At 39.6% G+C, this 26,627-nt stretch overlaps 1 protein-coding gene across 1 annotated transcript in view; it reads right to left on the reverse strand.

Moving 5' to 3' along the window:
- Positions 1-26,627, reverse strand: part of CORIN (corin, serine peptidase) — a 309,309-nt gene that overhangs the window by 46,239 nt on the left and 236,443 nt on the right. The window contains exons 13-16 of the mRNA XM_010858877.1: positions 25,556-25,663; positions 16,335-16,448; positions 15,163-15,273; positions 13,957-14,083 (exon numbers count right to left, since the gene is read on the reverse strand). Of these exons, the coding sequence (XP_010857179.1) occupies positions 13,957-14,083; positions 15,163-15,273; positions 16,335-16,448; positions 25,556-25,663 (460 nt within the window). The remainder of the gene's footprint in view (positions 1-13,956; positions 14,084-15,162; positions 15,274-16,334; positions 16,449-25,555; positions 25,664-26,627) is intronic.

Below are 26,627 nucleotides of genomic sequence, written 5' to 3' on the forward strand. Positions count from 1 at the left end.
ATATTAAAAAGCAGAGACATTAGTTTGCCAACAAAGGTCCATCTAGTCAAAGCTATGGTTTTTCCAGTAGTCATGAATGGATGTGAGAGTTGAACCATAAAGAAAGCTGAGCACCAAAGAATTGATGCTTTTGAACTGTGTTGTTGGAGAAGACTCTTGACAGTCCCTTGGACTGCAAGGAAATCCAACAGTCAATTCTAAAATAAATCAGTCCTGAATATTCATTGGAAGGACTGAAGCTGAAGCTGAAGCTACAATACTTTGGCCATCTGATGCGAAGAACTGACTTATTTGAAAAGACCCTGATGCTGGGGAAGATTGAAGGTGGGAGGAGAAGGGGATGACAGGATGAGATGGTTAGATGGCATCACCGACCTGATGGACATGAATTTGAGCAAGCTCTGGGAGTTGGTGATGGACAGGGAGGCCTGGTGTGTTGTAGTCCATAGGGTTGTAAAGAGTCAGACATGACTGAGTGACTGAACTGAACTGATACTATATCATATTAGATAATATATTAGATATTATAATTTTAGTTAACAAGCTGTTAAAGAAAATTATTCTATCTTCCCATTTTGATCAAGATAACTTTCAAGTCAAATATAGAAAGAAAGCTTGGACTCCTTAAATCAGTGGTTTTCAAACCTGAGCATTCATTCGAATCACTGGAGGACCAGTGACAACAAAGGTTGTTGACCCCATACCTAGACTTCTAGGTTTGATAAGTCTGAGATGAGGCTCCTAAATTGCCCTAAGATGACCCCAGGTGATACAGATGCTGTGGCCTGAGACCACACTTTGAATACAGTGCATCAGACTCCAGGTGGGCACACCTCTTGATGGACAGACTCTATGCCCCATGAGGTGAGGCATAGCTGAGGAGAAAGACCACAGTGGTCCCTCTAAATCAGGCTTTCTCACCCTTGGCACTACTGACATTTGATGCCAGGTAATTATTTGCTATATGGGGCTGTCCTGAGCACTGTAGGGTGTTTAGCATCACCCCTGGTTCCTACCCACAAGATGCCAATATCTCCACACCACTCCTGGACTGCCAATCAAAAGGTCTACTGACAATTCCAAATGTCCCCTTGGGGCAACCGCTGGTTGAGAAACACTGCTCTAAGTCCTGGGCTCCAGCACAAGGCCCCTCTGCTCTGGATCTAAAGGCAGTACTGCACACAAATGCAAGAGATTTTCACTCCAATTTGCTTCTTGAAATGTGTGGCCATAAGACACAAATAAAAATTGTATAACATAAACCCACCCCACTTCTACTGAAATGAGAAGATACAACATACCTAGGATTCCAAATCATCCTGATATTCTGAAAGGAATTCTGTAAGGCTTAGGTGAATAATCAGATCTCTAGATTATTTTTGTCCTGTTTTTATCTGTCCTATTTTTTTTTTAATCTGTTTAATCTGTCCTATTTTTATCACATTCTCAGGTTACTTGGTATTTAGTAATAAGGCATATCTTCCTTGTGTTACAATTATGTTAGGACCGATTACCTAAAAAATGAAGCTCAGCACAAACCCCTTAAAGTCGAGGGCTTCTTTATTTCTGACAGCAACACAGTAGCGCAGGACTTACCTAGACTTACCTTCCATTGCAGTGGAAGGATGAGGACTGCTCTATAGTATCTGTTGCTTGGGGAAAGCATGAGTCTTCGACCTTGGGAACTGATGGTTAGTCTTGAAATATAAATGCCTTGTGTGGTGGATATATTATTTGCAATTCTAAATATCCTCTTCAGAACTTGGAAAATTTCTATTAACTATTTTATATCTGATTTCAAAAATCTTTTCTTATACCCTGTCATGTTATTATCTCTGTTTGGTTCCTATAGATAACATGTTAGTAGTAAAAGATAGTAAAATTATTTTGCCAGGTAGAAGGATGGTTTAGAAATACTGATGGAAAGGCATCATGAGTTTCAAACACATGCCAGTGAACATGACTATAGAATCATTTGTCTGGTTAGATAGCTGAGCTTATGCTTTATACAACAAAGACTGCCATCAACAGAAATGTTTCAAAGAAAACCATAAAGTCTGAATTATTTTCCCAGTAAATTAAGTAGTTAAAAATATTTTTATTGTATATAATCTTTACTGAAAATATATATTTTCATTCATTTGTCTACCTCAGAGGTAGAGTATAATAATTGTATTAGGCCATGATTTATAGGTAGAAGTGACAAAAACCATCTATAAACAAGAAAAAGAAGTAATAGATTATAAAATTAAATTATAACAGGTTCATATTTCATAAAATAAATCAATGGAACTAAATAATTCATTTCTAATATAAAGTTATAAAACTGTACCTATTAAATATGCATTATCATTTAATATAAATTAAAAAATAAAACTAACACATAAAGCACTATTTAAAATAAACACCGGTAAAAGTATAAAAATAAACCAGTCATAAAATTTTAAAGTCATTTATTTGATCATCTATAAGAATTCAAACTTATAAAACAAACTCAGTAATTGATGTCAGACTGTAAGTATATTTTTGAGCATAAGTACATACCTCTTTCAGAATCTATAGTAGACCAAGTATTTCCTTCTAGCTATTTTATCTCAAAAAAAAAAAATCCCATTTCTTTTTTGATACGTTGGAGGAAAACTTTGGGGACAGTTATATTTTTTCTTTTTTAAGAGACAGAGACTCAGTATTTTCTTGACAGCAACTTATTTAGTTGTTTAGAAAGTGTTTCCTGTTTGTCTTTGCCTTCTATCAGTTCATGAGTGTAGAGATTACCAGGTTTAATTGTAATATGCCATTTTTTATTCCACTGGTTCAGAAAGTCTGGGAGCCAAGGTAGAATTTATTTTTCTAATAGGATCCTTGCTATGTCAATTGCTCTTTTCTCTCTTATCTCGAGATCATAGGTATATAGAAAGTGTGTGCATGCTGTTCAGTTGCTGAGTTGTGTCTGACTCTTTTTCAACCCATGGACTGTAGCCCACCAGGCTCCTTTGTCCATGGGCTCATCCTGCAAGAATACTGGAGTGGGTTGCCATTTCCTCCTGCAGGGGATCTTCCCTATTCAGGGATCAAAACTGTGTCTCTTGCACTGGCAGGTGGATCCTTTCCCACTGAGCCACCTGGGAAGCCCACAGAAAGTGTACCTTTACTCAATTCAAAATGTTAAGACAGACTATGATACTGGGTATGCTACAGTATAAAATAACGCAAGTTTCAGGGCTTAAAAAAATTCACTTATTACATCAACAAAAAAAATGAGCATTTTAGAACCCAAAATAGTGACAGAATAGCTCAATATCAAAATGTGGAAATGCAGTCAGCCACTAAAGCGATGGGGAGGACCTTTAGGATAGCTGGTGCCTGAGGACCAAGTACCTTCAGGACCCTCCATTTCTCATATCCACTTCCATCAGTGAGAAGGAGGGAGAAGAGATGGGAGGGTGGTTTTAGTGACCTCCAAGTGACTTTTCCACAAGCTAGGGGACAGGCTGTCTGCAGCTCTAAACTCAAATCCATTCATCTTTGTGACCAAAAAGGAGTCTTTTTGCCAATGTCTACTTAAATCTTATTGAAGGACTTTATCACAAAACCAATCACTGTTGCCCAAGAGTGAGGTTCTTTGATTCGTCCAGCTTGAGTGAGGTATCACCTACCCTTCTACCAATCACTGAAGTCAAGAAAAGTGGATCATGTCTAAAGATGGCAGCTCCCTTTTGGATCCCAAGGATCAAATGGGAACTAAAGTAAGTCCCCAAAATTAAGGGATGCAGGTCCCCAAGGAAGGGAGGAATGCAGAGAAGCAGCACAACAAAAGTCTGCTCCAAGTGACTTCACTTGAAATTTTTAGTTCAAAAGATTATTATGCCTCAGAGTCAAGATCTACATGTTAGTTTGTTAGCTTTTGGAAGATGTAGGAAGGGTACACAATTGGGTAGAAATTAGACTTGTGTTCATGATTGAAATAATGGGTTAATACTCAGTATTAAGTAAACTTGCTTTACTCAGTGCTGAAGGAATATCACCCTAACAGAATTTAAACAAATGACATAGTCAGATGGACAAGGATTAAAACTGATAATTAATAAGGCTAATATGTTAGAATGGAAATCGAGGCAGCACATTGGTGTTATATCAGATAGAATGGCCCTCTCAAGGAGCTATTTTACATACTTTAGTGAGAGGAACAAATTACAAATATGTGAAAAAAATAGTTTCTGATACTGGTAGATGCTGTGAAGAAGACAGTGGAAGCAAATAGAGAGTACCTTGGTAACTGTGAAAGCTGCTCCAATGAGGGTTGTCAAGACCTTTGTAAGCAGTTGATATTCAAGCTGAGACATGATTGATGAGATGGATGTGATCCTGTTAAGGTCTAGAGACCAGCTTTCTGAACAAAGTAACAGTGAAGCCGAGGCGTCTGGGATGGGAATAAGTTTATAGCACTGGAATATCAGTAATAAGGTCAATGCATCTAAAGTTTAGCAGACAAATGCAAAGTGCTAGAAGATAGGTCAGAGAGGGAGGCAGCTTCCAGATTATGCCTTGTAAGCCAAAGTAAGAAATTGGATTTTGATTCCAAACTGTACAAATTAAAAGAAAAGACCAGTGGGTTTGGCATTTAGATAATATTGCTATAAACTCTGTCTTGGGAGTAAAAAGCAAGCCAGATTGCAGTAGGTTTCAAAGACAACATGGAAAAGTCAAGTCATCTCCGGGAATCTCTGGTACAGTTCCAAAAGGCACAGGCTGCCATATAAGGACTTTTAAGAGAGATAACACAGGTCTTTCTGGTCAATTTCTGATGGATTCTCAAGACGTAAATCATGTTCTTATCTACCTAGGACCCATTCATATTCATGCCCAACAGCAATATGTAATGATGACTAGAGAATCTGATGCCCCAAAGACTTCAAAGAAATTGCTTATTCCCCATTCCAAGACTTTCTTGCTCACAAGTAGCCCTGTATTTTTGGTGGAAAGGTGTGTTTTGACAGTACTTAATTCTGGAGAACTCATGGAAACCATCTTTGGCTTTACAAATCCTGATGTGAGTTCATTTTTAATGATGAACATTTTTTATCACAAAATGGAAAGTAACAGAGTAAATAAAAATGTGATTAACCCAGGATCTTACATAGTTTATAGTTAATAATGGCAAATTTCCCTACACCACTGAGAAGTTTCCATTTCATTTCATAAATTATTCATTAGCCCAAAGGAGACAGTTTGAGATTCAGTTTGCTAACCAATAATCTGAATTCTTGGCATAGCTTGCTAATAGTGATCATGTGGACATGCTCTTAGGACAACTGGTAGGCTCACCTTGCTCTCGCTTATTAAAGCTTCATACCTAGTGGTCTCATTTGTTGTTGTTCAGTCACTCCGTTGTATCTGACTCTTTGCAACCCAATGGACTGCAGCATGCCAGCCTTCCCTGTCCTTCACTATCTTTCAGAGTTTGCTCAGATGCATGTCCATTGAGTTGATGATGCCATCCAACCATCTCATCCTCTGTCACCCACTTTTCCTCCTCTCCTCAATCTTTCCCAGCATCAGGGTCTTTTTCAATGAGTCAGTTCTTTGAGTCAGGTGCCCAAAGTACTGGAGCTTCAACTTCAGCACCAGTTCTTCCAATGAATATTCAGGGTTGATTTGTTTTAGGATTGACTGGTTTGATCTCCTTGCTGTCCAAGGGATTCTCAAGAATTTCTCCAGTCTCAAAGTTTGAAAGCATCAGTTCTTCAGCACCCAGTTGTCTTTATGGTCCAACTCTCACATCCATATGATTACTGGAAAAACAATAACTTTGACTATATGGACCTTTGTTTGCAAAGTGATGTTTCTGCTTTTTAATATGTTGTCTAGGTGGGTCATAGCTTTTCTTCCAAGGAACAAGTGTCTTTTAATTTCATGGCTGTAGTCACCATCTGCAGCAATTTTGGAGCCCAAGAAAATAAAGTCTGTCACTATTTCCATCGTTTGCCCATGTATTTGCCATGAAGTGATGGGACCGGATGCCATGATTTTCCTTTTTTAATGGTGAATGTTAAGCCAGCTTTTTCACTTTCCTCTTTCACCTTCATCAAGAGGTTCTTTAGTTCCTCTTCGCTTTCTGCTGGAAGGGTGATGTCATCTGCATATTTGAGGTTACTGATTTTTCTCCTGGCAATCTTGACTCCAGCTTGTGCTTCAACCAGCCTGGCATTTCACAAGATGTATACTGCATATTAAATATGCAGGATGACAATATAAAGCCTTGATGTACTCCTTTCCTAATTTTGAACCAGTCCGTTGTTCCATGTCCAGTTCTAACTGTTGCTTCTTGACCAGAATACAGGTTTCTCAGGAGGCAAGTAAGGTGGTCTGGTATTCCCATCTCCTTAAGAATTTTCCACAGTTTGTTGTGATCCACACAAAGGCTTTAGCATAGTCAATGAACCAGAGGTAAATGTTTTTCTGGAATTCCTTTGCTTTTTCTATGGTCCAACAGATGTTGGCAATTTGATCTCTGGTTCTTCTGACTTTTATAAATCCAGCTTGTATCCCTGGAAGTTCTTGGTTCATATACTACTAAAGCCTAGCTTGAAGGACTTTGAGCATTACCTTGCTAGCATGTGAAATCAGCACAATTGTGCAGCTGCTTGAACATTGCTTGGCATTGTCTTTCTTTGGTATTGGAATGAAAACTGACCTTTTCCATTCCTAAGGGCATTGCTGAGTTTTCCAAATTTGCTGGCAAATTGAGTGTAGCACTTTAACAGCATCATCTCATGGAAGATTCTTCTCATGGAAGAACTTAAAAAATATTTCCTCTTCCTTTAGGATGCAGCAACTTTTCTGGCAAATTATTCTTCTTGCTCGCCCCAGTAGAGCATATTTCAGAGAATTTTACATTTACACATTGGACTTTATGATTTTCTTCTCAGCCAGACAGTCATATAACCGGCAGCTTCTTGGGAATGTGTTAAGAATTTTTTCCCCGTGCCCAAACCACATATCTGCCAGAGAAGTTACGAAGCTACATGTAAAAGAAAACAGCGTTTTGTGGATTTGCTTCACCTGATTTCTACTTAGAATAAACCAAGCATGTACTTATTACTATGTGACTTTCCAAAATGTGAGAAACATTTGGATCATGGTCCTGCATGATGAATTTGCACCACCATTACCACCTCCTCACTGCTATTTACTTAAAAATCCTACAATGATAAGATCACTAGGTGACCTTTTTATTTTTTTTTTTTAAAGCCAAATAAGTTTGGACTATTTTCCTCAACTGGTAGGGCTGCTATAAACTAGTTCATCTCTCTTTCTTGAAATTCATATCCTTATACATGCTCTTTCATGATAAGATCACTAGGTAATTAAGACTTGCCACATAACTCCCATACAAGGCAATACTAAATGAGGTTTATGTTTGAGAAGCTGGGTGACCACATCAATCATGGCATGTTTACTGAAGAACTGGGTGCCTCATCAGATCTACTCCTCACATCAAAGAGGTCTTTTGCCCTTAGTTGGACTTACATCCTAGCTCTGTATTTTTCTGCAACCTAGTAAGTTCCTTGACTTTTCTTATCATCAGTTTCTTCATTATGTAAAGTAGAAATAACAATACTACTTGTCTTATAATAATGTAGATAAATTGAGATAATACATATCAAGTACTCAGAACAGCCTGGCATATAAGTAAGGTTGGTCATTATTATTCTGTGTAAACTATTCTGGGAAATAAATGAAGAATCAAAAAATGTGAATGATATATATCATTGTAGAATTAAGAGAGCTATCATGTTGTATTGATTTTTAAGTAACCACAGGAAATTTAGGGACAAAAGAAGTCAAGGGGATGAGAAAGGCTTCATAGAAGTCATGAGGCTTGAGCAAGGCCCTGAAGAATTTGAATAGGAAATGTAAAAACAATCATCTGTGGACCCAGAGGCAGCAGCAGGAAGGAATGTGCCTGTAAAGCACAGATAAAAGACCAGTCTGGAAAGAGAAGAAGAATGTAAAAGGATATGAATTTGAAGAAAAAGAGATGATCTAGCTTATAGCAGGCCTACCAGATGAGGAAAACAATCTAAATTTATTTGGTTTTTAAAAAATGGAAAGAAAGAGGACTTTTGACCAAAAATAATTTATTTCTGTCTCTCAAGAGTCCCTTGGACTGCAGGATCAAGCCAGTCAACCCTAAAGGAAATCAGTCCTGAATATTCATTGGAAGGACTGATGCTGAAGCTTAAACTCCAATACTTTGGCCACCTGATGTGACGAACTGACTCATTTGAAAAGCCTCTGATGCTGGAAAAGATTGAAGGCAGGAGAAGGGAACAAAGGATGAGATGGTTGGATGGCATCACCAATGTGATGGACATAAGCTTGAGCAAACTCCGGAAGACAGTGAAGGACAGGGAAGCCTGGCAGGCTGTAGTCCATGGGGTTGCAAAGAGTCAGACATGACTGAGCAACTGAACTGAACTGAAGGCCCATTTCCTCAATCATAGATGGCCATCTTGTTGTGTCATCACATGATGGAAGGCTGGAGGGAACTCTCTGAGATCTCTTATATCAGGGCACTAATTCCATTCTTGAAGGCTCCACCCTCATGTACTAATCACCTTCCAAAGCCCCACCTTTTATCACCATCACATTGGGGTTAGGATTTCACTTGGGAATTTAGAGTGGACATAAACATTCAGTCTATAGCAATTGGACATGATTGTACTATAGCAGGTAGGCCTTTAATAGAATTCAGTCATGGAATAGTGAGAGCTTTCAGGGAAATAGAGGCACCAAAGATCTCCTAATGCTATTTCCCTCACCATGCACTGCCCATGTTTCTTTGCTTCTCTTTTTGGCAAAATTGCTCAAAAAAGTTCTATACTTACTGTCTTTTGTTTCTCTTTTCTTATCATACTATCTCTCAGGCTTTTGCTCCCTTGCTCTATTGAAACTGCTCATGTCAATGACATGCATGTTGCTGACTAATAGTCATTTTCAGTCCTTATTTTACTTCTCAACAGCATTTGATAGAACTGACCATCACTTCTTCCTTTATAGACTTTCCTCACTCAGTTTTCAGGATACAACATACTCCCACCCCACTGGTAATTCTTTCTCATCTCCTTTAGCTTGCTACTTCTCTTCTCTGATCCTCTTAATGTGAGGGCTCAGCTCTTGGTCTTCTTATCTTCTCTCTATACATTCGCTCTCTTGGCCACCCAGATCAAAAAATGAACAATATCATTTTTGAATACACTGAATACTCACAATCAAAGATATGAAAAAGTGTTGGTGAGGAGATGGAGAAATTTGAACTCTTCTGCATTGTTGGTGGAGTATAAGATGGTGTGGCCCCTTTGGAAAACAGTTCTGTAGTTATTCAAAAGTTACACAGAGTGTTACCACTTGACCCAATAATTCTAGTCTTAAGATATATACCCAAGGGAATTGAAAACATATGTTCACGCAAAAACTTATACATAACTGTTCATGGTAACATCATTCATAAGAGCCAAAAAGTGGAAACAACCGAAATGGCCACCAATTGATGAATGGATAATCAAAAGGTGGTTCTATCTACTCAATAGACTACTATTCAGCCATAAACAGGATTGACAAACTGATACAACATACAACATGGATGAATCTTAAGAGATTATGCTATGCTGAAGAAGCTAGACAAAAAAAGCATATATTGCATGATTCTATATGTGAAATGTATACAATAGGCAAGTCCATAGATACAGGAAGTAAATCAGTATTTTTCAGGGGCTGAGGAGAAGAAATGGGGACTGACTGCTATTGAAAATGGGGCTTCTATTTTGACGAAAATACTCTGTAATTGGTGATGACGGTTACAATAACCTTGTGAAGATACTAAAAACAACTGAATTGTACACTTAAACTGTGAATTTTATGGTATCTAAATTATATCTTAATTTAAAAAAAACTACAAGGCTTTGAGCTTCCTTTTCATAGTTTACAGGTACAGGCCCAGCATCCTGGGCTAGATTTATTACTACAGGTGACTGGATCTGTCTTTGAGGTTCATGGAAGTCAATCAATAAGGAAACCATCCTGGATTAAACAGTTCATACATGACAAATGAATTCTGAAGTTAGAAACTTTGTCCTGGGAATACACATTAGGAAAAATTATGATGTGAATCTTATATCAGGGGCTATTAGGTAATACAATAGATGCTGTCTTTGCAGTTTTGCCTAAGACACAGAAACATTCTTTGGAAGGATGTTTCTTCTACTGACCAACTCTAAAGGATTAGGGCATAAAATCAAATTGCAACTAACTCTATAAAGGAATTTTTGCCAAAATAGTATAGCCTATTTCCAGATGATCTAACTTTTATAAAGATAAGCTGATGAGGCCAAGAGACACAAAGAATCACATTTCTTTAGACCAACTTCCCCAAATACCAGATGTCTCAACTGAACATTTGGCAAGCATTAGGAGGCAGTCTAAATTCTGATTTGTATTGCTGATTAAATAAATGTCCATATGTTTTTGATACTGGATACGCAGGTAGCAAAGTCAATATACTGTCATGAGAATTTAGGGGCTTGATTTATACCCTTATCCAATCAAAGAGCCATCATACTTCCAGCTGGGGTGAACTCCAGAGATACCTACAGATGGAGGTAAAATGTCTTTCAGCTTCAGAAGAGAACTCTGAGTCCTCTCATTTGGACAAGCACTTAGTTGAGAGTCTGGCATTTCTGCTCTTAGACATGGGAAGCATAATTTTGGTCTGAGAAAACTCTAAGTGCAGGTGTTTTTAATCATGAAAGCTTCTATCATGAAAGCATTTCAATAGAATCCCTGCAAAACGTGTCACTTGGTGTAGATCTGCATTTTTAACAAACTAGTTCCAAAATATACCCCCTCAAGTAGATGAATGATCTCTTTGGATTTAAGGTATGTTTGTTTTGGATACTATACTACAGTGCTTTTCTCTATAAATGTTTACTGAATGAGTGAACGATTTAATGAATCTATATTATATTATCAAGGTAATATTAGAGTTGAATATTTTTCTTATACAATTTTAATAGGAATGCCACGCTATAAATGAAGCTTTCTCAGATGACAAAAAGATTTTCCTTTTAAAAACTGATTATTTACTGATATGTCTTCCCCATTATGTTATAAGCTCTTTGATGATGTTATTCACCTTTGCATCCTCCACACAATGCCTACTCCTGTGCAAGGTCCATAAGCAGATGCTCAAAAAACAATAGGAGAAAGATATGGAATAGAACTAGTTGGGATTATTTTTTACACTTCAAGATTTGGATGCACACTCTGTTCAGCAGTACCAAGGCAGGTCCATAGAGTGATTACTCCACCCCAGAAGCTAGAGGAGGACAGCTCTTTCCTCTCTCCTCTCTCTGACAGCTGGAGTATAGGTCAGTGACTAGTCATGGCCAAAGAGACCTTAGTAGTAGGGACTTTGGATCTGGAGGGAATGACTCAAAGATGCAGGATTACTTAAGTGTTAATTTGAAATACCAGTGGCAGAACTGTGAGTTTGCAGCACAGCAACTGGTCTCCAAGCATAGTGGTAACCACAGTTCCTAAGTATCCTAGTCCCATGGTAAGAATTTGGCCTTGTCCTGCCAATGATCTTTATTCCTGCCCCAGCCTGACTTTCTAGATATCTGTCAATTCATGAGCCACCCATGTACACTGAAGAGTAAATTCAAAGGCAATCCAAAAGTATATTAAAAAAGAAACCTAATATTACCTTTTGTACTCACTTCCTTGGAAGATGAATCACTTCTTACCCATTAACTCAGGCATATAACAATTATGGTTTTTCAACCATACTGTGCTCTCTCAAATTTTCCTATCCCTCCTATGAAATACAGTTATCTTTTAAAAAATCCAAACGTCTATCTAGATTTTAAATATCCAAGATATTGCAAAGATTTTCCCACTATGTTAAAGAAATGAAACAATGGAGTAAAGAGATTTTTTAAAACTCCTATATACACACAATAGCCAAAACCAGAAACCACTAAAATGAATACTTCATCAATGGATCAATAGATTTAAAATAAGGGGCTTCACTGGTGGCTCAGTGGTAAAGAATCTGCCTGCCAATGCAGGAGACACTGGTTCTATCCCTGGTCCAGGATGATCCCACATGCTGTGGAGCAAATAAGCCCATGCATCACAACTACTGAGCCTGTGCTCTAGACCTAGGAGCTGCAGACGCTGAGCCCGCATGCTGCAACCACTGAAGTCCATATGCCCTAGAGCCCATACTCTGCACCAAGAGAAACCACTGCAATGAGAAGCCTGCACACAGCAACTAGAGTAGCCCCCACTTGCCACAGATAGAGAAAGTCCATGCAGCAACAAAGACGCAGCACCACCAACAATAAAACTAGATAAAGCAATTTTTAAAATATGGTGTATCCACATAATGGAATATTATTCAGCCATAAACAGAAATAAAACACTGATACATGGATGCATGAAAACATTATGCTTAGTGAAAGAAGTCAGATAATGATGATGTTTCCACAACATTATGAATACACTAAATGCCACTGAATTGTACACTTTAAAATGGTTAAAATGGTGAGTTTTATGACATGTGTTTTTTCCACAATAAGAAATTTAAATTTAGTATCCCCCAAATTAGGAGAAATATAAAGCAGAATATTTTAAAAATGATTCCTTCTGTTTACAACAGAACAGAGTGGCTTGTCAAGAGAATTTTCTGGTTATAAAATCTTTGTAGTTCCAACTTTACCTTCGAACTCTCAGTGGAGTTGTGTCATTATGTAATCAGGTTTCCATATTAAGAAATTACCCTGTGTCTGGCGAGAGGAAAGTAACGCTCTTCCAAAAGGCATTTAATTTATCTCTGATCACAATCACAACTCCTTTCATTTAGACACAATGAGGAAGTTGTGAAAATGAAGTACCGTTTAATGGATCTTGACAAATATAATTTTTCCACTCTGGCAAAGTTTAAAGCTCTCTTATTACAACAGTTACTCAATTTTCCAAAGATGTAGGACTTCACATGGGAAGAATAGGCTGAAGATGCTAGTATTTACATAATTCTTCAAACTGGGATAACAAGAATGTGCTGCAGGTTGCTACCCCATAATTAGATGGCTCATTATTGTAAAATATTTCAAGTTTGCTCAGTGGAATACTGGGAAATGACATTAACTCAGTCTTTTACTCTAGAATTTTATAACTTTTTATTTCTATCATTTCTATATTTCCCCCAAACCTCACATTCATCATCAGTAAAAGAAAAAAATATGTGTGTTTATATGTTTAATTGTATAAACACACACACTTACACATATATTCTAAGACCTTTCAATTATTGTTTTCCAATCCCAACAGAACTAGAAAAGAAAGCCTTACACACCAAGAATCCCACTTTCAAAGTATTGATTTCAGTGTGTGTGTATCAAAGCCAGAGTGATTGTCTTTTCATTCTAACAAGCAAAAATGGTGAACTCCTGATTTACATTTTCTGCAATACATAGGGTAAATTGAAATACCAGCAACTTCATGTTCTATTTCTCAACTTATTGAAAAATGTGTGTTGCTTAAAAATGCATTTTCAATACTCTCTTGGGGCAAAATTGCAAGATTTCTCCATCAGATTCCTCCGAAGAAACCATCTTAATGCTTTTATAAATAACAAAAGAATTTCATTTCAGAAGTCCTTAAAATACAATCACTTCATTTACTTTTAGAGGCTTTATTAAAGTAGGTTTTCAACCCACACTCTTCAGAGCAGGTGCCTGTAATTAAAAACAGCCCTCTCACCTGATCCATTTCCTGTGCTTTTTGGGTGTGAGAGCACTAACTCACCCGGAATTCATAAGGAAGACATTATTGCCAAGTCCCATGAAGCCCTCTGAGAAATTCATCAGGGCTACAAACTACTGACCTTACCCTAAACCCATCTGCTTGCAGGCCAGCTGACTCAGGGTCTCCTGCCAGCCATCCGCACACACGTGGTGTTCCATGGCAGATCTGCGAGCCATCAGGAATGAGGAGTTCACGTTTGCAGAGAGGGTCACTGAGTGGGGAAAAAAAGGAGGGGCACTCTAATTTAAAACATCTCTTCTCATGAAACCACATGATAACATGGCTTTATTTTACTTGCAGACATTTATTTTTATTTCTTTTAGCTAAAAACTATTTGGTGAATTTTTCCACTCTGCAAACCATAGTGATCACCACGTGGCAGAGGACTAGAAAATGAGTTAGATGTGTTGTCTGCCCTCCAAGAACTAGAGACTCAGGGAAATGGACAGGCAATTCTCAACTTTTTATTATGAGTTAGAAGATGGCCAGAGGCAGTCCCATTCCCATGAGTTTATCCAATGATTTGTATAAGAAGGAGCTAGTTGTAACATCATTCAAATTGTTTCCTTTCAAGAAGGTCTTTGAGAATGTAAATGTGTGAGTGATGTTAATTTGGGATTAATGTGGCATATGGGCTAATTCTTCTTTTATAAAAGAGAATCCTCTGTACTTCATACACCACAGATCATTTATGGAAACATTGCACAATTAATGACAATACCTTTCATAATTATGATTTGGCCAGACGATGCCAAAATAAGGACCAAGGGAATGGAAAGAGGGATAAGTGTAGGATGACAGAAAGAACCAAACTCAAGATTATAAACTGCAACAGTGGAACACCAATGGGAGATGCCTTTAAGTCCTGTGCATGGAAGGTAGTAGATAGACAGAAATCTCATCTGGATTTGGAGCAAGAATATAGGGCAGACAGAAAGGCCACGCTAATATCTTATTCCAGGTAGTGTCAGTGATATAAGAATGACCAACTATTGATAAATGTTAAAGTTGGGGGATGATAGAGTTTAAAATTATATTCATATGGGAAGTTATATGATCATAAAAATTTGAACCCAAATATTTTCATATGTAAGACACACAATAGAGAAGTAACCTGGGGGGATGTGTTCTGTGAGTTGGAAACGGCATTACAAATCACGGCTGACTGCTTTTACAGTAGTAAAGTAGAATAGATGAACTTGGTTAGTAAGATCCATAAAACCAGTTAGGATTCATTTAACTTAAATGGCTGCCAGGCGTCAGAGCAGATGGCAGAAACAAGCAGCTCACCACAGTCCCACTCATCGGAACTGTCTACGCAGTCGGCTTCACCGTCACACCACCGGTCACGTGACACACACTCGTGGTTTGCACATTCTAGCTCATCAGCTTGGCAAAACGCTGGTAGGGGAACAAGAAGGGAGGAGACAAACATTTTAGGAATGGATGGGATTTTCACTAACAGGCATCTCACGGTTTGCCAACAGGTGCATCAAAGGAGGAAAAGATGTGGTGGCCGAGGCCTTCCAGTAAGAGTCAATACAGAGGAGCAAAGCTGGTACGATCTCATTTCTGAGATGTCCACCCACACAAACAGCAAGCATTTAAACAGCTCTACTATCTCCAAGTGACTAAGCTCTCTAGTTCTAACCACAGGATTGAAAAAGTGGCACCCAGAGCAGCAGAAATCCCAAAGATGACAGCACAGAACTAAATTCTGAAGTGGCTTGAGCTGAGCACTGGGCATGAGCAGACTGGAGTCACTCTAGGATGAAACCCAGCTCTGTCCACATAAATGGTTAGTTTTATCTTTTTTAATCTCTAGTATTAAGTGACTCTCAGAGTCACACACTAATCTTCTCTTGGGTTTTTAAAAACTATAGCCAAACTCCTTAATTGCCTATCTAACATCTATTACTTTTCTTTCTCCTTTCTTAAGGGAATCCGATTTTTATTCAGGCCTCCACACCAGCCCCTGTCCAGGGAAAGAATCCTAAGTCGTTTAAATAAGACATGGCATTTTTCTCACTACAATTGTATTTTCCTGAGTACAGTTATTAGCCCAGGAGCAAACATGGCATCTCAAATCAGCGTTTCGGCTTGTGGTTTTGTAGGTTGTACTTTACAAGGTGGTTCCTGACCAAACCCTGCCATCCAAGGCTTCATGTCCTAACCTGGAAGAGAAGTGGCCCGGAAGAGACACCTTCTTTTCTTATTGGTTCTCCCTAAGGATGCTTCTAGACCAATATCATCATGCATATGTTTTACACATTTGATTGTATTTGGCATATATTTTTCCAAGTGAAGTTTTAGTCAAAAAGTCTGAAAATACAAAAAGCTTTTGACATGTATTTCCAAATTTCTCACTTATCCAAAATGAGGGGTAATTAATGTTTAAAATAAAATGTCAAAAAAAAAATAAAATAAAATGTCACATTGACAAATGCCCAATAAGTACTTACAGCAGTTTTTTTCATCCATGTTATCAGGGCAGTCTGGAAACCCATCACAGATGACTGTGTGCTTCAGACATTGTTTACTGGATGGACATTCCCAAAGATCTCTCTCCTTACACCCTGGAGACAGAAGGAAAGGTAATTTGCAATAGATGTGAAGGTGAAATAACTATGGCTTTGATCAAACAAAGTAAAAAAAGAATGACAATATAAAGGGAGGATTTCTTTCTTCTTAACAAGTTTTGACTCCTGTATACCATGGAAAATGTAATTTTGAAAGTATAAATGCTTGGTAATCTCCATATTGCATTATACATAGTACATCTCTTCCAGGAGAAGATCAAAAGTGACATATGGCAAACAGGAAAAAAATGAAAAAGCAACTGTACAGTAACGTTCATCTTTTGCTGTTCCTTTTGCTTTCTGAGCCAATTTGCCAACACATACAACTCATCTCTAAAACGATGAGCTACACTTTTAAGCAAATATGCCCAAACCTAGTGATCTAAATGTATATTATCTTAAAATGTAATTTCAATCAACAAATGGTAACGCCATCTGTGTTTTAGCCAAAGAGGCAACTCCTATGCCAAATATCTACAAAACTAGTTTATGAGCCAGGTATGAAAGCCATTACCCTCAGTAATGTAGCCAGAAATCTAAGATTAGAAACTATCTATTGTATGAGAAGTAAACACAAAGACTATAAGCTTGAATGGTAATTTGTCTATAAAATAACAAGCTCTTGCAATGAACTTAATAAATGTCATTTGATTCACAGATAGTGAATTTATATGTTCGCTAAAACATGCCAAATGTCTAATTGTTCTTGCCACTCAGGTTGGACCCATGACTGTCACCATGTTGTGAGGGTGTGGAGGAAGAGACCACATATATTCATCTTCGAGCATCTTGACTCCCCTGCCTAGAATGGCAGCTAGCCCTCAGTAGACGCCCAACACATATGAATTTTAAACGGAACTTTATTTCATGTAAGAAACAAAAAATCTCTTGTTCCTAGAAAAAGGTAGTTTAGTTTACAGTGAATGAAACACCAAGCAGTGATGAAATAAGGAGTGTCTTTAAAGACACTATTTCTCATCAGCTGCTACTGCTGCTGCTGCTAAGTCACTTCAGTCGTGTCCGACTCTGTGCGACCCCATAGACAGCAGCCCATCAGGCTCCCCCGTCCCTGGGATTCTCCAGGCAAGAACACTGGAGTGGGCTGCCATTTCCTTCTCCAATGCATGAAAGTGAAAAGTGAAAGTGAAGCCGCTCAGTTGTGTCCGACCCTCAGCGACCCCATGGACTGCAGCCCACCAGGCTCCTCCGTCCATGGGATTTTCCAGGCAAGAGTACTGGAGTGGGGTGCCATTGCCTTCTCCGATTTCTCATCAGACCTGGTACAAATCATTCAGAGAAATGGCATGGATGATTGACTCAAGTTTCTTGGAGTCCCTCATAGGAAAATAATCTGCTTTAAAAAAGAATTTTCATTGAAAAATTATCAAAATAAATTCACAGAAGAGAGATTTTTACTACGGGAAAAGTTAGGTTTAAAGTGTTTCAGATGCTTAGCAGGTAAAGAATCCACCTGCAATGCAGGAGATGTGGGTTGATCCCTAGGTCACGAAGATCCTCTGGAGGAAGAAATGACAACCAACACTAGTATTCTTGCCTGGGAAATCCCATGGACAGAGGAGCCTGCCAGGACGCAGAGTCAGACACAGCTAAGCAACCAACCATGCATGGTCGCACCATTCAGGGCCTCCCTGGTGGTCCAGTGGTTAGGACTCTGCACTTACACTGCAAGGAGCATGGGTTTTATCTCTGCTCAGGGAACTAAGATCCCACATGCCACACGGTATGGCTGAAAAAAGGTGGGGGGGGGTGGTTAATGAAAAGTACAATAAAATATTTTTAAAATAAAGTGCTTCATCATTCAAACATATAGGACCCTGGGAGAGTATCTGACCACAGAATTGTATAGGAAATAAATAGTGAGAATCCTTCACTAACTATCCGGAATTGTCTTAGGCCCAGGGACATCTATTCTAAGAACTCATGGGGATATTATTTGGAGTTTTCAGCTAACCGAGAATATAGACGTCATCTGGAATGTTCTGACAATGAGACTCATCACAAACGACACCACTTGCTAGCAGATGATGAGAGAAAACAGCATGAGTCTTTCTGACTATTCACAAGAGTACAGAGAAGAACCTGAACACGTGGAATGAGCTGAGAAAAGACCACACAAGTCAACCCACTGGTCTAGAAGATCTGCATCCTCACTGAGGGTAGTAATAGGAACTAACACTTATTATCCACCCTAAATCCACATTCTAGATAATAGTTTTAGTTCTTAACACCACAATGTCAGAATTACAATCATCATTTCCTAAGTGAGGAAACTGAGAGTTAGAGAAAATAAATTGCTCCAAACGCAGCCTTATGGAGAAATCTCCAGTTGGGAAGAAGGTCCAAGTCCTCAGTTGTAGCCGTCTGTTCGTTGAGAATACATAGCACGTGCCAGGGGTAAGAGCAAGGGAAACAGAGCTTAGAGGCAGACACCTGGATTTAAACCCCAGCTTCAATCTCATTAGCTGTGTGACCTTGGATAAGTTTCTTAATGTCTCTGAACCTCTGTTTCCATATCTCTAAAATAGGAATAATAACACCTGCTACAAAGGGTTGCTATAAGGAAGAAATGAGTACTCTCTGGTCAGTAATTTCCCTTCTGTATATTCTCTTTTCTAATAAAAGTTTGTGCAGCCTAATGCCCTCTTCTGTGGAGTTATGATGAGCATAAATGAATTAGGATGAAAAAAGGTCAGGACATGAGTCCCATGGAAGACAATACTGTGATTTTGTGAAGAAACCATTCTCTCTTTAAAGTGACATTTTTGGTGTAATTATGCTTTAAAAGGAAGAGGGTATGACTCCATTAAAAATGAAAAACAGATACGGATAGGATGGGATGTCTAATGCAGCTGTAGGTTATAAAATCAAATAATTGTTGATGTCAGGATAACAGCCACCCCTGCGCAGAGTCCATGGCCATGACCACTCACAGTGCCCACTGTGTGTTGCTAAAGTGACAGTTAATCCCAGTTTTCCTGGGACTTTGCAGGTTTGAGCATCAATCTACCCCACTTCCAAGGAACCGCTCGCAGTACCAGACAAACCAGAATGGTTCATCACCTAAGTGTGCTAAGCATTCTGCTGGGTTCTTATTCACTCTCATTTTCACAAAAATTCTGTGAAGCTGGCTTCCCTGTCTTAGGCAGATCCCACTTGAACTGGGGAACCTTGTCTCTCCATCAAAAAAGTTGTCATTCACAGACATAGGGAACAGACTTATGGACACAGTAGGACAGGGTAAGGAAGGAAAGGGTGAGATGTATGGAGAGAGCAACATAGAAACATATATTACCATATGTAAAGTAGATAGCCCATGGGATCTACTTTATGACTCAGGGAACTCAAACAGGGGCTCTGTATCAACCTAGAGGTGTGGGATGGCAAGGAAGGTAGGAGAGATGTTCAAGAGGGAGGGGACGTATGTATACCTATGGTCGATTCATGTTGATGGTTGGCAGAAACCAACACAATGCTGTAAAGCAATTATCCTTCAATTAAAAATAAATAAAATTTTAGAAAGTTGTCATTATAGGTGAAGAGAGCAAACCACCTTAAAACAGATGCTTCTTGTACTTTACGAAGCTCTCAGTTATGCAAATATAAGGTAATTAGGTCTGTTCATCAGGGCTGCTAACTTGATCAGTATATCAGATAAAAAGTATTGCCACAAGAAAAGAAAAAAGTATTGCCACGGAGGAGCTGCTCATGAGAGCAAGGAAGAAAGGCCCTTCTGCATCCTGGCGCTAGTAGAGGCTGGACTGGGCTGGATGTAGCCATCTTCAGCCAGCAGCTGTCCCAGTGGCTATGGATGTGACCTCAGGGCGGAACACGGCAGCTGAACAGTGAGGTTCAGGCCTGGCAGGTATGACGGCCCCTCCAGAGCCTGGGACCCCTGACTATGGAGCCCAAATCTCAAACAAAAGCCATAGTACCTGTGGTAACAGCCGGGTCAAAAGGACCTGCCTCCCACCCCTCCCCCAGACTCCAGGCCTAAGCATCAGGGGCAACCAACACCAGCACAAATCATAGAGCTCTCGTCTCTGACCAGAAAACCCCAGTGGACTTCCCAATTCCTGAGTCACCTCCCCCTTTTAGGGGTGGCAACTTCATGCCATCCTCTCCACATGTGCTGGCCCAGCACCCTGGGAAGAGGCAGCCTGAAGAAACTGACAGGGCTTTATATCGTAGCATTGCGGTCATCCTCCATGTGTCATCCTGGAGATGGAGACATTCACCATCCAAACAGGCACTTCCTCCAGGACAAGGTGCCACCCTGATATCCTGTTCACTGTGTAAATCAGGGACTTCACCCAGCCTGCTCTCTTCTGCCATGTATAAGACCTGCTCGGTCAGAGACCAAGCTAGACGAGACTTCTTCCCTCAAGGGAGATCCCTGAGGTGACCTGGGGGTGGGGGGACATGCCTCCTGGATTTCCTAGCACTATGCCAGGTGGGCTCTTGGTTTTTGCCTTCTGAGGACTGAATAAGGCTTGCTATAAGCATTCCAAGCTGTGAGGGATAAAGGAAGGTTTCTCTAAATGTTACAGGTGAGAAGGCTGAGGCCCAGAGAAGTTACGTAACTGGTCAAAAGTCACACAGCCTCCAAGTGCTAAATCAGGATTTAAATCCAAGTCTAGGTCTACATGGGCTTCTCAGATGGCACTAGTGGTAAAGAGCCTGCCTGCCAAAGCAGGAGACATAAGAGACATAGGTTCAATCCCTGGGTTGCGAAGATCCCCTAGAGAAGGAAATGGCAACCCATTCCAGTATTCTTGTCAGGAGAATCCCATGAACAGAGGAGCCTGGCGGCCACAGTGCATAGAGTCACAAAGAAGTGGACACAACTGAAGGAACTTAGCACTCTAGGTCTACATGGACTTCCCTAGTGGCTCAGCAATGAAGAATCCCCTGCAATGCAGGAGACCTGGGTTCGATCCCTGGGTCAGGTCAGGAAGATCCCAGGAGAAGGAAATGGCAACCCACTCCAGTATTCTTGCCTGAAAAATTCCATGGACAAAGGAGTCTAGTGGGCTACAGTCCATGACGTCACAAGAGAGTCAGGCGTGACTGAGGGACTAAATACACACTAGGTGTACAAAGAGCATGCAGTGCCATTCCAGGCTGCCTGTCCCAGATACCAAAGGAGACATCGAAGAGCTAACAAGCAGAAAACTCCCTAAAGGGAAGGAGAATATCTATTCCTTAATATGCAATAATTAATTTAATCAGAGATCAGGCCTAAGTCTCATCCTGAAAGTACATTTGCAGACACGCAACATGAGATGAACACAATGACCCTCAATCTGCCTTCTAGTCACAGAGCAGGAAGTTAGTCTCTTCTACCACAAAGGAACAAAGAGACACAGAGGCATGGAGACTGGCTCTCTGCAGTGTTAAAAAACATAACAGTTAAGTTCTTCTTTGGACTCCTTAAAAGTATTTATGTATTTCTTACAACAGAAAAAAAAAAAAAAAAGTCTTTTGGAAAACCTTTAAAGTCAAGCTGTAAACCCCACCAATATCAGAGCCAAAGGCTTTAAACACAGCTATGGGGGTGTTGGGGCTTCCCTCAGGCTCAGACCGTAAAGAATCAACCTGCAGTGGGGGAGACCCAGGTTTGATCCCTAGGTTGGGAAGATCCCCTGGAGAAGGGAATAGCAATCCACTCCAGTATTCTTGCCTAGAGAATTCCATGGACAGAGGAGCCTGGTGGGCTATGGTTCATGGGGTCACAAAGAGATTAAATTCTATTTCTTTAAGGGGGTTTTGACTCCAAGAAGAAGTTCAGGTTAGAATAAAATGTTTTATTACATTTTATCACCCAAGAGGAGATCAAAGATAGATAATGAAATGGTTTTTAATCATTTGAAGATAAACAGAAGGTCCCTCAAGACACTCACATTTGTATTGTTGTCCATCTTTCCCTGTATGCTGAATGCCTTTTATGTAGAGTAGTGATCGATTAGTAATTGTGAAGCTGTATTCATGTAACAAAGGGTTTTATTTCTCCAGTAGATGCGGAAAAATTGTTCGAACTCTATTCTCATTTAACTGCCCCATTGAGAGGACCTGCTGCTCACATCACAGCCCAGGAACCACCTTACTCCTGCCGGCAGCTTACCTCCTTGTGGACACAGACCTAAAAAAGCTAACCTCAGTCTCACAAGCTCAAGTTCAAATCTATAATGTAAAGGCAAAGCTCAGAAGTATAATCTTGCTGTTACTTTCTTTAGCTTGCCATTCCTTTATGCCCCTCTTATTCATTTCTCCACCCAGATTATATCTCCATAGCTTAGATATCAATGCTTAAGAAAGGTTAGAATGAAAATAAGCCTCTTTAATCCACTTGCTAGACATACAGCCAACTTCATCTACATAGTAAAGGTTCAACTAATGACAAATTATTACTTTAAGACAAGAAACAGCACTGACTCTGCAAACCAATCCTACCCTTTAGGCTTCCCTCCCATGAAGCAATTCTGGAATGATGTGTTCATATTTACATAATGCTTCCAAACACTTGCTGAAAACATTTCTAAAAATGCCAATATTTCCAATATAAATGTTGTTTACATTAACAATTACACAAGCAGTGCAACTTCAACAAAAATTTACCACAAGAGCAGGAGCTACTTCAGAATTTAGCATTACCCATTGCTAAATGCTTAATGTGTATATTTGACAAGTATTTACAAACGGCGTGCTCTGACCACCATGTTTTCCTGCTGCATAAGTGTCAAAGAAACAGCGTAAATTTCCAACCCATCAATTCTTTTACAACTAAGTTAAAGAAGTATTGCTCTGAGGGGAAAACCTAGTTATGTTGTTAGAAGTTCTGGAGGAGCTACAGATATGTGAAAGTGAATAGTTAATTGTCACATTATTCAGTAAAGCCCAAGCATTTAAGTGCCCTCCACACCACAATGGGCAGAGTAAATCAGAAAGACCTGAAGCATGGCGTGAAATGCTGCTTTGCTGGAGCTGGCGTTTGTATTACCAGACGGCACGCCTGCCCACGCCCATGGAAACAAAGGGACAAACTGAGCAAGGAGGCAAAATCGGGAGTGGATGGTTTCCCAGGAGTTCTCTCTGCGCTGGGCCTTCCTCTACTTCCTCATTTGACTTTAAGTGCTGTGTTCTCCCAAAGCATGGGGCATGCCCACTCAAACCCCTGCATATGTTCCGAAGGGGATTGTACATAAAATATTTATTATAAGTCATTTTGAAAAATATGATGAGAAATTAATTTCTCATGAACTAATACTGTTGGGGGCAATTAATACCCTCAATATATTAATTTACTACTGACTTTTAACTTTCCTCAACTAGAACTCTCAATAACATCATCAGTATTTTGAGTGTTTTATAGAGATTAGGTAATTTATTCGATAGTTCTGGTGAGCCTGTAATTGTGAGATTAGAGTATGCACAGAAACTTATAGCTTACCTAGAAATCTGACATTTTAGGATCATTTGTAATGAACAGAGCTTTAAATTTCTTCTTCACCAAATATACTCTAGACCTTAGACCATTTATCTTCCGAAGTCTTTTTTTGAGACTAAGCATTTGCATTTCTCAAATAATCAGTCCCCTATTGCAAATTTCGATCTAGCCACCCAATGGAATATCATGTAACCTCTTTGAACAATCTAAGATAATTTAGTTTAAGCTGCACCTCAAAATACCATAGCCCATAGTTAGTGAAAAGAAAATCCAATAGATTCTTAATGAGTTATTTATATAGGGGATTGTCAATGAGTATTGACTTATTTATTTATATAAAGACCACAAACAAAGCAAGCAACAGCAGCTTCACAAAAAACTGTATGTTCCTCCCTAACAAAATTACCCCTGGTCATTGGACCATCATTCTGACAGCTCTGATTTTCTAGAAAATGCACTTATCCATATTTATCATAGCTGATAGGATTTCAGTTGATTGCTTGTGACATTTTGTCTAGACCAGAAGGGCAATGTCTACTATGGAAAATTCATTTTGGGGAGCAAGGCAATATTTCATCCTTCAAAGGCCAAAAGAATAAAATGATTTCAAAAGATGCATTGCCTCATGTGTTTTCAATAGCAAAAAATGTCAGGTTTTTTAAAGCAGAACAACCTAAAGAGTCATAACCAAACTATTCTTTGGCTAGCCCTTCAATCATTTTGCTTTACTCCAGCATATTACTTAGTGAAGAGCACTGTCTGTTTTCAATTCCCTGATACATTTTGAGGTTCCAAGTACAACGGTAGCAGGGAAGTACAATGGGAATTAGCTCCACTTAAATTGCCATTGGCATTTCCTGCCTTTGCCATGGTGATTTTGGAACTCTAAGGCAGAAATGCCAGGAAGAGTTTTATCCTCTGTGGGCAGAGACAAAAATCATAGAGGGCATGAAATTTAATCCCAATTAAACTTAAACTTTGGAGCCTGCAGTCTGTCTTTGTGTATCTAGATGCCTGTTTAACAATATGGGAATTATAAGTAAGGACAGCATTATCCTGATCTTATAACAGATGACAACTGCTTTAGAATCTCTCAATAAAAATAATCTCTTACATTTGTGAAGAGCTTCTCATTTTACTGAGGGTTTGCAGTATGTCATCAAGGTTATAAACAGAAGTGTAATTTAGGGAAAATCAATGGAATTAACAGGAAAAACACTTATAACTCATGTCTTGCTGTTTGATAATTTAAGAAGTAAATGTCTTAACGTTCAGTCCTGCTGCTGCTACTGCTAAGTCCCTTCAGTCATGTCCGACTGTGTGTGACCCCATAGACGGCAGCCCACCAGGCTCCCCTGTCCTTGGGATTCTCCAGGCAAGAACACTGGAGTGGGTTGCCATTTCCTTCTCCAATGCATGAAAGTGAAAAGTGAAAGTAAAGTCGCTCAGTCGTGTCCGACTCTTAGCGACCCCATGGACTGCAGCCTACCAGGTTCCTCCACCCATGGGATTTTCCAGGCAAGAGTACTGGAGTGGGGTGCCATTGCCTACTTAAAACTGTCAGTAAACAACAGACATATCTTAACACAACCCCTTATCCTAGTGTATGTTTGAGAAAAGTGCCATCTCACATACATACCACAGTTTTCTTCATCACTATCATCATCACAGTCAGCCTGGCCATCACATCTTCTGGAAGCCAGAACACACCGTCCTGAGCGGCACTTGAAGTGACTAGGTGAGCATTCTGTAAAAAGCAATGGGCCATATTACTGCCAACAAACAAAACCCAGACTCATCAGCTATGTTATTCATTTATGTGTCGGATGATGTAGAGAAGATATCACTGAAGATAAGGATGGTCCTTCACCAGGCTGAAATCACCAAAGTTTGCTTGGTTCTCTTCTGTCTGCCCTCAGCATCTTTTTCCTTTATCCTTGGCATCATCTCTCCAGATTAGCTGTTTTGTGTCTTTATGCTTTCCAACAATTACCTCTCTTTCTGAACGGACAGTTGCTGGAGCCTGAAATATCCTAGGAAGCCAATGCTTCTAACTGCCCTCCTTTCATTTGTCAAATTGTTTCCCATTCTAATCTTTCCACCTGGTGAGCAGGCATTTCTCTACCTGATCATCTCACATGGCCAAGGTATTTGAATGCTTTGCACTTGAAGCTGAGCGCCGAAGAATTAATGCTTTTGGATTGTGGTATTGGAGAACACTCTTGAGAGTCCCTTAGGCTGCAAGGAAATCAAACCAGTCAATCCTAAAGGAAGTCAGTCCTGAATATTCATTGGAAGGACTGATGCTGAAGCTGAAATGCCAACACTTTGGCCACCTGATGTGAAGAACTGACTCATTGGAAAAGACCCTGATGCTCGGAAAGACTGAAGGCAGGAGGAGAAGGGGATGACAGAGGATGAGATGGTTGGATGGCATCAGCGACTCGATGGACATGAGTTTGAGCAAGCTCCGGGAGTTGGTGATGGACAGAGAAGCCTGATGTGCTGCAGTCCATGGGGTCACAAAGAGTCGGACATGACTGAGCAACTGAACTGAACTGAACTGAAGGAGCCATGGCTTTATCTTCACTGTTACCTTCAATATCCTCTAGTATAAAAGCAGCTTCCATATATAATGGACTCTGTGAGTTGTGTTTACAATAAACACGGAGATTATTATAAAGTCATCTCTGCAATTTATCTTTAAAATG

The sequence above is a fragment of the Bison bison genome, unplaced genomic scaffold (assembly GCF_000754665.1).
Source record: "Bison bison bison isolate TAMUID 2011002044 unplaced genomic scaffold, Bison_UMD1.0 scf7180017864451, whole genome shotgun sequence".
Taxonomy (NCBI): domain Eukaryota; kingdom Metazoa; phylum Chordata; class Mammalia; order Artiodactyla; family Bovidae; genus Bison; species Bison bison.